Genomic DNA, 10,785 nt, shown 5'->3' with positions numbered 1-10,785 from the left:
AAAAAAGGAAGACAACAACTTCATACTAGATAAAGAAAAAAAAAACCTTCACGTCGGCTCTTGGGTCGTAAATACTAGGCCTAATTAGGAACAGAAAATACCTGTATCGAGCGTAGAGAATAAGATTCTTTTCAAAATAAAATGTAGTCTAATTTTGCGATCACATTAAAATGCCATGGCAAGAGACAGCCACTTTTTCAGTGTTTGGTTTGCTGTGAAACAGCAGCTCAAATGTATCATTCTGTAAGTGCCTGTGTGTTCTGTGTGATAGAGCTGATCAGGACAGGAGCAATAAAAGTCTCCAGAAACTTCAGTCAAGGCGTCTTGGTGGGCACACCAAAGTCGTTGGTTTATAGAATCCTGTCAAAACGTTGTCGCTGGTTTTTCCCTTACAACCTGAATGCAGCATTAGTCGGGCACCGGGGACGGGACAACATGGCTGCTGCTGCGGGCCGCTACTACGGAGAAGGTGGCAGAGCAACGAAAAGACAGAAAACCGAGGACGGAGGGATGACAACGGTGAGAGTTTTATTGGCTGCCTTAGTAGTTAGAAGTTTATGATGAAGAATTCAGGTAGACTTTATTTTCCCTAGATAGGAAATTAGGTTGACATTGCGGGGCTAAATTGGTAGCTAGCTAGCGCATACCAAAGAGTCTGCTGCTCTAACGCTGACCAAAGAGGTAACTTAACATAAGCTAAACCGATTCATTCTTGCGTTAGTTTTGAGCAACGTTAACGCTGGCAAGGTGTTTACCTAGTTAATGTCACCTACCTATATGGACGTTGTTAATAATGTTGGCTAACGTGGCTCTTAAACAAATTATAGCTGTGTATGGTCGCGTTAACAAATGTTAGTTTCAGCTGGCAAACTAGCTTGATTTGTTGTCCTGGCTAGCTAACTGTAACGCTAACTAACTATATAGCTACTGCTCATCTCTGCGTGTCTGATGCCTTTGTCGAGTTTAAATCAGTGATGTAAATGATGTGACCATGTGAGCATTTTGTCTGCTCCGTGTACAGGAGGGCTACGATGACCCTCATAAAACGCTCCCCTCCCCGGTGGTGCACATCAGGGGCCTGGTTGACGGCATCATGGAGGCTGACCTGGTGGAGGCCCTGCAGGAGTTTGGGGCCATTAGGTAATAATACCACACTGGACCATGCCATTTTCCGTGTTAATAAACACATGTGATTCCCGTGCTCCAGATCTCATATTTTCCAAAGAGCTGCTTTTCTTTTCTTTATGAAAATGCATTATGATCCACTGGAAATGGGTTGCAGATTCTTGTTATCTGTCATAAGTGGTTTGCTCATTCTGTTATGGCATAAATTTGATAACTGGTGGCACGCTCCCAAGCAAGTGGCATCTGAATTGAGGCATGCTTAAGGGACAATATGATTTTGTTACTGATGGCTTTTAAGCAGTTATGTGATGCATATTGTGTATCAACCAAGCACAGTTCATAAGCCAGTCCCGCTTGCTTGGCATACGGATCCTGTAAAATTGCAGTGAAAGTGATGTTTCTTTTAATGTGTATACAGCTATGTGGTCATGATGCCCAAGAAGCGCCAGGCCCTGGTGGAGTATGAGGACATGAACGGCTCCTGTAATGCTGTTACCTACGCAGCGGAGAACCAGGTTTACATTGCGGGCCACCCTGCCTTCATCAATTACTCCACTAGCCAGAAGATCTCCCGGCCTGGAGACCCAGACGACACCCGCAGCGTCAACAACGTGCTGCTGCTCACCATCATGAACCCCATCTATCCTATCACCACGGTAACATTACCACAGACACAAGACTTCTGTACAATGGGAGCATAGAGTCATAAATTATGCAACAGTGCCCTGAACTGGGTTAATTGCTGTAGGATGACAAATTCAGACTGGATCATACATTAGAGTACATTCATTTTTTCCCCCCAAGCTTACATATGAGCCATTTTTTAAAAGAAAAAAAACATTTTGCAGAGACATGGTAATTGCATTAAAGTAGGGACACTTGTTTTTACGTGTATTCATTTGCAGAAGCACAGTTGGCTTCATGAGAAAAAAAATAAGGATTAGGTGATTTCTTTTTTACAAACTGCTGAAAAATACTGTTTGATTAGAGGTACTCATTCCGGAAATGCCTTATCAATATGCCTCAACAGGATGTGCTCTACACCATCTGCAACAACTGTGGGCCTGTACAGAGGATCGTCATCTTCAGGAAGAACGGTGTTCAGGCCATGGTCGAATATCCTTTTCCCAGAGCAAGCATTACCTGTTTGACTTATTTTCTTGTCCATTTGGGCATGTTGTATCTGTTATTGTACACAAATGTGTTGCTGTGAAAGTGTGTTTGGGCCTTCAGAAATCTTGAAGAAGAGCATTGACTCGTTAGTTCTTGCCATTTAATCGAACTTCTCCTTGACTCGCCGCCGCCACATTCGACTCGGTCCAAAGTGCCCAGAGAGCCAAAGCCTCTCTGAATGGGGCAGACATCTACTCTGGCTGCTGCACTCTGAAGATCGAATATGCCAAGGTGAGTGCATGGCAATGTCTCGCAAACCTTTTTTTTGTATTTGATGAAGACACATTAGTGAGGAGAGCACGGTTTTCATTTTGGTTATGTGTTCTTCTCCATAGCCAGCACGCCTCAATGTGTTCAAGAACGACCAAGACACGTGGGACTACACAAACCCCAACCTGAGCGGCCAAGGTAACATGCGGTCCCCACCCCTTCCTCCCCCCTTTTTTTCTTCCTCTTCTCCGCTCATGCCACTGTATGGGATGGTTAGGGTCCCCTGCCTCCTGGGGTATTGCCTTTGATCACAGCTGAATGGTTTCTTCCACCATTCAGCACACTGCTCATCCCGGTGTTCAGAGGCAGTACTCCTGTGACGCTCTCACAGTCTTCATGCATTTTCTTGCCACACAGCAGGCACAAAGTAAGGGCACGAGGAGCAACCTCAAGGGCAGCCAACCTCAATTACAAGCGCATGCATGTTCAGTCGGCAACCTGTGAACGCACCCGTCACGGTAGCATATGCAGTCTCACCATTCCGCACATAGGTTCACACTCCCTGTAGAGCATGCCACAGTCGCACAACCTCACATTCCTGCCTATTCTAGTCCGGTCAACACTCCAGAGCAGCATCACACCTTTCAGTATTTTCTTTCAAATGCCTCTGCACAACATATTGGAGATTTTGTCATAGCTTCCAGTAGGGATTCCGCTGGGTAGTTGACTTGTGAAACCGCTAGGTAAGCTTCTGGCGCGGTGGAGACTAGGCACACACAAGCACACAAAATGTGTTAATGTAAAACGTAGAATACAAGCACGCTTGACAGTGCGGGAGTTTTCTCTACATTGTTTAGCATTCAAACCTAAATTTATTAGTGACAATGAATTTGTATTGTTATGAGACACACTGGTCAACTTTGGCATTAGCAAGTTGTTAGTGAGTATATTGCCTGAGCTCTTGTTTTTTTTACTTTTGGTATGAAGGTGGGGTTTTTTTCCTTAGGTTCTGTGTCTTATCGGTTAGCATGGTGAATTTTACAGTTTTGCTGGGGGTTTAAGACCTAATTGTTGCAGTAGACTGAATTGCTTTACTGTAGCCGTGTGGTGGCGACTATGATTTTTTCCAGACACTGTAAAAACATGTAATTGTTTCTCTGGTACACAACCAGGGCCACAACATGTACACTATAAGCTTTATACAGGTGTATAACATGTCATCCTCTAAGATATTTCTTGGTATTCCTAAGTTTTGGCTGCCTTGCGAGCAAGAGGTACTCCTTGTGCCCTCACTGTGCATACTCATACAGGCTCACCTCAACTCCTAAGCAGACACATGCTGCCAAAGCCACAGCGGCTTCTGCAGCTAGAACAGCACCCACAGCCACAACTAACGTAACTCCGCTCTGTGGCATACATCGGACACAGTGGGGCAACAGACACCGGAATCACACAACCTCAACTCTCAGTTCCTCCTTATCCCAAGTCCACCATCACCCCTATCTCCTCCACCTGACATGGGAATCCATTTTACTCTCGGTGGTGGACAGTAGCCGCCACGTTTGATCACATCAAGGCCAATGCGAACAGACACCCCGCATATCCACCACAGACTGATCTCGATACATTGATAAGCATCTACCATCCTCTTTACAAGTAAAGCACATCTCATCTCCAGAGGCCTGAGGATTCACCTTTTTTTTTTGACACAACACATTGATGATGAGGGCGGGAGTCAGGTGTGTGTGGTCATTGCGACCACGCCTCCCAGCCCTTGGGATCTGACTACTATAACACAACCACAGGGAGCAACAGAGGACACACACTCAGCCTGACCAGGGAACAGATGACACCACATACCGGGGCAGTAAACAAAAACAGAGGCCACTCTCTTTCTCAGACGCTAATACCGCTCATCTCTTGACCTGGGTGTATGGGCTTCCTTTGCTATCACTCTCCCTTCCTGTGCCGAACACAACATGACAACACACCGAGCTGAATATCCACGGCAACACACAGAGCTGAATCGCCATGACAACACATCACTACGCAGATATTCCAGACGACTTATTGCCAAGCACTAGACGCCTTTTCACTTTGCCAGTGGCTGACATCTATTAAACAAAAAAAAAAAACAAGCATCATGTGTGCGGCCATTTGTACATGAGAAGAAACAAGCACGGGGGGGCCAACGAAGACACAAGCATCAAACACCCATCAAGCATACAAGCACAGAGGCAAACAGATTACAAATCCTTTCCCAAAGCTCTCTCTACATTTATGGACTCTGGTGCTCTGTTTTTTTCCCCCCTCTACCTTCCCCCCCATTTCCCCCCTTCTCTCTGTGCTATTCTTGTGTTGTTTCTGCGATGTTTCATTTTCCCTTTATCATGCACTGGCCCATAGTGATGCCTTTAACGCCTCCCGTGTGATGCAGGTTTGGCTCAGTGTGTCTGTGGACAGACAGCCCAGTCTCAAACGGTGCAAATATCCTGCTTTGCGCTCAGAGCACGGTAAGCTGGAAATCAGCCTCTAATAGCAACTCTAAAAACAAACCGGCAGCAAGTCAAAACCAAGCACGGACGTGTGGATGTACTTTGTCTGGTGGTGGGGATGGAAGGAAGGAAGGAAGGAAGGAAAGAAGGAGGAGGGAAGAATGAGTTGAGGCTGGAGTCACAGGGTTGGCAGGTAGCGTCCCTGCTGAAGAGCGCCCCCTACCTGCCCACTGTGTCCTGTGCTCCATGTGTGGTGCTGTAAGTACTTGTACAGACTGTCTTGATGGTTGAGTTACTGTAAAAGTAAAAGACTTGGCTGTTGTTGTCTATAAGTGTCAAGCCATCATGTGAATACTATTCTATGATATAAGCCCATATTTAAACCAGGTCTGGAATTTCTCAGCTATTTAAAAACAAATGACCTCAGTGGTGTTGCGATGGAGTGCAACAGATTGGCTCCTGATTCTCTTGGCAATTTATTGTTAATAAATGCTAAAATAGAATTTGATCAATAGCAGGTAATGGACTTCTTGAAGCTTATTATACCACATATTGGGTTGCCAGTACCCAGGTACCCAAGGGAATGAGTGGGGTCAATCAATATTTGAGAAATTTGGACTCTAAAGTGTGATATTTAGCTCACACCTAGTTCTAAAAAGGGTTGGGTTTTTCCAACTTGAAGCAACTAAGATATCAATATGGATTTTTCACTTTGTTAGTGATAAAAGGGAGATTTTACAGACCTGGATTTTGTTTCACTGCTATTTGTTTTTCTTTTTTTTTTTTACTTTTTAAAAAAATATATATTTCTCAGGTTGTCACACTTTGTTGGTGACACATTACAATGAGATTTATGAGATAACCACATGATCTTTTTTTTGTTTAGCATCTTCTTATTTAAAAGTAAAAATCAACCCAAGATTGACTAAGGATTTTGTTTCTGTTAATTTTTGTTGAACCAGAATATCAGTATTGTGCATATCCATATTGTAGCAGCTTCCATAGAGTATGGGTTTTGGAAATCACACTATATTACTTCAAAAGTGGTCTTTGCACTTTTACAAGTCCCCATAGAAGGATTAATTCCAAAGTTTGGGGATATGAACCCCCAAAGGCATAGGGTTAGCTCTTGGAGTGAGCTAATATTCACAAATCCTGCTAGAATATGTGGATTTGTCTTTTTTCCTATATTCAACTATTGCTTGCTGCATTCTGCACACTCATTGCTCAGTCCGATGTTAAGAGCTCCCTCAATTAAGAAATACATTAATACAGTAGCATTAAGTTTCCCATTAAAGGCATTCTATGCTATTAAATGATAATCCTTTCTTTATAAACACCAAATGGTGAATAGGCCTAGTAATATCAGGATAAACACATTGGGCTGTAGGTGTGATGCAGATCTCCCATACATTCCTTTAGTCCCATGATCACAGATAGTCTGTGTGCATGAGGGCTTACACCAGTATTTTTATATAAATATATTTTTTCAACAAACTAAAGCCTATTTACAATTTGGGTTGATTTTTCCCTCCAGACTGTCAACTGTAGTCCAAAGACTTTTTGTCTTTTCACCTCTGATGTTATCCCCTTTATCTTATCCTGGCTTGTATTAACTTTGTCTAGATCTCGTAGTTGTCAATAAAACATGCTTAGACTGTTTCCAGGTGCTATGCATAGTGTTGATGCTTATTTTATTCTTTGCAATCTTCTAAGGTTTATCTAGGTTTTAAAGGAATGTGTTTATACGTAAGTGTGGCCAAATTTATACTTTTTCAATGTTAATTTGGACTTGACGTATGTATATGTGTACCTGCACAGATGCTGACGGTGAAGGCAATTGGAACAATTCACAAGGTGTGTGTTTGTATTAGGATGACAGATATGGGAGGTTACATTTAGAAATTTTTATGTTTAAAATCTTACAAAATCATTGTAAAAAAAAATCTCCATTATGTTACATGTCTTAGATAACAAAAATAGAGCCTGCAGACTTTTTTTAACACGTAACGTCAGACCCTTCTCTTGCATGTCATTCACAACCTTGTCACATAGCTCTTAGTAGGCCATGTGAGGTGCCTATTTGGTGCCTTAAGTGAGGAAGCTGTTTGATTGGCAACTTTTATCTCATGGTTTTAGATCCCAATGCCAATCCCAACAAACGCCAGAGGCAGCCTGCTCTCTTGGGAGACCACCCACCAGATTATGGTAAATATCTAGGAAAGAATTTGGTCTGACATTTAGAGGAATGAGTCAGGCTCCAGCACTATATACCTACTCCACAATATCTGTTTTTCCCCTGTAAATAAGGTGGCCCTCAAGGAGGTTATCACAGCTATAACGATGAGAGCTACGGGCCCCCTCCTCCTCACCGCATGGGGCCACCCATAGGTGGGCGTGGTCGCGGTAGCCAGCGCTACGGCCCTGGATATGGACCTCCTCCCCCTGAATACGGCCCCCACGCCGACTCCCCCGTCGTTATGGTGTATGGCCTTGAGCCCTCCAAGATCAATGCTGACAGGGTCTTCAACGTCTTCTGCCTCTATGGCAATGTAGAGCGGGTGAGTTAAGAGTTATTTAACTCCCAAGCAAACCCCTTTCACTCAATAAAATCAAAATAGTGGGAGTGATGGTGAAAGAAAGCAAATCTTTCTGCTATTTCTCATCAAAGCTTGCTTAGTGTGAGAGGACGATGACTAATATAATGATGGTTGGATATAGTTTTTGCATCATTCAACTTCAATCTGATATTTATAGGGGGGTGCTAACAGAAGTAATGACTTTTGATTGGTATCTGTAATGTTATTACTGAAATTTAAATAGTAATTCGTTACACTGCGTGTCACTGGGAAAAGTAACACATTGGCACCATCAACAAAGATTTCATGCTGTTTGTTTCTAGTCAGCTGGATGGTGTTCTGACCCCATGTTTCTTCCTTCAGGTCAAGTTCATGAAGAGTAAGCCCGGGGCGGCCATGGTGGAGATGGGTGACTGTTACTCCGTGGACAGGGCCATCACCCACCTCAACAACAACTTCCTTTTTGGACAGAAACTCAACGTTTGGTAAGAGCTGCTCTGCAAACATACAAAATAACCAGCTTTACCTGTAAAATGAACTGTGTGCAAGCCAGATGTATAGACCTGAGACCCCTGTCTGTCTTTCCTTGCAGTGTGTCCAAGCAGCAGGCCATCATGCCGGGCCAGTGCTACGAGTTAGAGGATGGCACCAGCAGCTTCAAGGATTTCCACGGCTCCCGCAACAACCGGTTCACCTCCCCAGAGCAGGCGGCCAAGAACCGCATCCAGCACCCCAGCAACGTCCTGCACTTCTTCAACGGCCAGCCCGACATCTCCGCAGAGGTCTTCAACCAGGTAGGAACGATGAAGGGGACTGGTGGTAGGATGAATGAAGGGCACTGGTGCTAGGGTGTGGTTTTTGTTTTTGTAAAGTGTGTGTTCTCTGCATTGCTTTGAAATGTTTCAGTGACACTGTTCTCTCCCTTCAGGTCTGCGATGAATTGGGAATTAAGAGCCCCTCCAATGTGAAACTTTTCACTGGAAAGAGTGAGTAATATGAGTGACACCTAGACTGGTTTTGTGTAATTGTACTTCCATATCATTTTTGAAGACATATTAGGGTTAGAGATATTATCAATGATAATAATGGCTTTTACATATTTAAAAAAAAAAGAAATAAAAAAAAAAAAAGTCAAAAGAAGTAACTTAAGTTGTTAGGGCTGGCAAATGTGTGTAAGCATGGATCATGGTCATCTGTGGCACAAATAATGTACAGGTAATCAGTTTCTCCCCTGATATTTTTTATTTATTTATTTTTTTGTGAGCAGTTCATAAATGAGAAAAATGTGTTGAATCCCTGACCACTTCTGCACAGAAGGCATAGCCAATAGGTGCTCCCTACTGTAGCCAAGGCCTTTTTCTTTCCCCCATTTCATCTTCTGCTTGTTGCCAGTTGGCAAGAAAATAGCACATTCGGCTTCAGGCGGATCCAGATGAAAGCCAATCAAAAAGCAACCCAATACTTCTTTTTAAATGGAATCTATTATTTCCTAACCAAATATCTTTAAAAAGTGAATCACATTGATTGTGTCGATGTGCATAGAGCTGTTTGAGTGAGGGAGAGAGGGAAAGCATTGAGTGTGTATAGCTTTGTGCCTTTACTTACCAGTAAACAATGTAGTCCATATGTATAGTCTTTACTGTGCTGCATAATGTAGACCAAATCACGGTTGGAAGAAAGGTAATGTTTCTCAATTCACTTGAAAGGTATTGCATTAAATAGATTCAGGTTTGCTGGATGTCGTCATTTTGGCTCGGCATGGTAAATAGTTAATCGGTTCAGTCCAAGTGTGTTAGCATACAATCTGAAGTATAATCTACTGTAGTAATCTAATCTCTTGCCTTGTGTGGTGCGATAGGTGAGCGGAGCTCGTCCGGCCTGCTGGAGTGGGAGTCCATCAACGACGCCATGGAAGCCCTGGCCATGATGAACCATTTCCAGATGAAAAACCCTAGTAAGTCCTCATCACGCTACAGGCCAATAAACATGTTTTAGTCCAGCACACGATAAAACCAGGTTTTCCCAAATACCATTTTATTCTTCCTGGATTCTAGTTATTACACTTGGAAACGTTTTACAGTCAAATGTTCATGCCAATGATCATGATTTGTTTTCCTAATTTAAATAAATCCTGCAATCCAATGGCATCATGAAGAGTCAATAAGACTGACTTCTACCTTTTTGCTTTAAAACCCCTGTTAAGCTGGCACATCTTGACATCTTAATTAGTCATTATAGGAATAGCTCACGGGCTCTGACCTAACTCTGATTCACTGCCGTACCAAAATACTAATTCCAGTCATCCTGAAATGCATGCAAACAATCCCAAATCATTTTGTTTTAAGTACCACTTTTACAGTGAATTGCTGAGTCACTGCTGTGTAGGATGTATCTCATGTTTAAAAGCAATAACATCTTTCAGAAGCCAAATCCTGAACTAATGACCGCTCTGAAAACAATGGAGAAATTCACTAATTCCCCCCCACAACTCACTAATTGTTTTCCTGTGCTGAATACAGTTCATGAACCCAGATTCTTCTGTTTTCCACATAACCAAAAACAGAGTCCTTGCTGGTATCATGTTTTATTTCTATTGATTGATGTCTCTTTGCTCTCTTTCCTAGGTGGGCCTTACCCTTACACACTGAAGCTGTGTTTCTCAACCGCACACCACGCCAACTAAACAATGCTCTACCCTCCACCTATTTGTAAAGTTTTGTGTTCTTGCATAGTGTATATTGCAGTTATGTTGTCACTTCCCGTTAAAATATTCAGTCAGTATTGACAAAAAGTAGGATTGATGTGCTGTAGAGACCATTTTACTTTAACTTATAGATTTTGTATGATTTACGTTTGCTTTCAGTTTTATTTTTTTTAATCAATTTTTTCTGTTCATGACACTAGATTTCAAGAAGAACCCCCCACTATGAAATAACTTCATTTCCATGTAAACTCTGCCCTTTTTTGTTTTTTAAATAAAGTGAATGGTAACCTACCTACAATTTTGGTGTTTTATATAACCACAGTGGTGCTGGTCTTCTGACGTAGTTTGTGTTCTATATCGTTTCTTCACTCTTGACAGGGAAACATCTGAGGCTGTCTCTGGGTAAAAAAACAAAAACAAAAAAAAAACATTGATTGGCGAGTTATTACACAGAAACAGCTATAGTTTTCTGGACTACACTACCATATCACATCAAATT

At 42.5% G+C, this 10,785-nt stretch overlaps 1 protein-coding gene across 1 annotated transcript; it reads left to right on the top strand.

The window, feature by feature from the left end:
* The first annotated feature begins 400 nt into the window (after nt 1–400).
* On the top strand, nt 401–10,577 carry hnrnpl (heterogeneous nuclear ribonucleoprotein L). Its single transcript, XM_078286680.1, has 14 exons — nt 401–519; nt 1,022–1,140; nt 1,544–1,781; nt 2,156–2,243; nt 2,435–2,529; nt 2,634–2,706; nt 6,825–6,860; nt 7,143–7,211; nt 7,314–7,564; nt 7,946–8,067; nt 8,175–8,376; nt 8,511–8,568; nt 9,441–9,536; nt 10,207–10,577. The coding sequence occupies exons 1-14, from the start codon at nt 436–438 to the stop codon at nt 10,263–10,265; spliced, it is 1,590 nt and encodes a 529-aa protein (XP_078142806.1). The 5' UTR covers nt 401–435; the 3' UTR covers nt 10,266–10,577.
* The last annotated feature ends 208 nt before the right edge of the window (nt 10,578–10,785 follow it).

This window comes from Centroberyx gerrardi, chromosome 11, assembly GCF_048128805.1.
Source record: "Centroberyx gerrardi isolate f3 chromosome 11, fCenGer3.hap1.cur.20231027, whole genome shotgun sequence".
NCBI lineage: Eukaryota > Metazoa > Chordata > Actinopteri > Beryciformes > Berycidae > Centroberyx > Centroberyx gerrardi.
The sequence above is the reverse complement of the archived record's forward strand: the minus strand, read 5'-3'. Positions and strand labels throughout refer to the sequence as shown.

Bases quoted from the DNA above. Each gene is read 5' to 3' on its own strand.
- hnrnpl (XM_078286680.1), top strand. From the start codon at position 436: ATGGCTGCTGCTGCGGGCCGCTACTACGGAGAAGGTGGCAGAGCAACG. The intron at 6,861-7,142 runs GTGTGTGTTTGT...TCATGGTTTTAG, and splicing joins CAATTGGAACAATTCACAAG to ATCCCAATGCCAATCCCAAC. The intron at 7,212-7,313 runs GTAAATATCTAG...CCTGTAAATAAG, and splicing joins AGACCACCCACCAGATTATG to GTGGCCCTCAAGGAGGTTAT.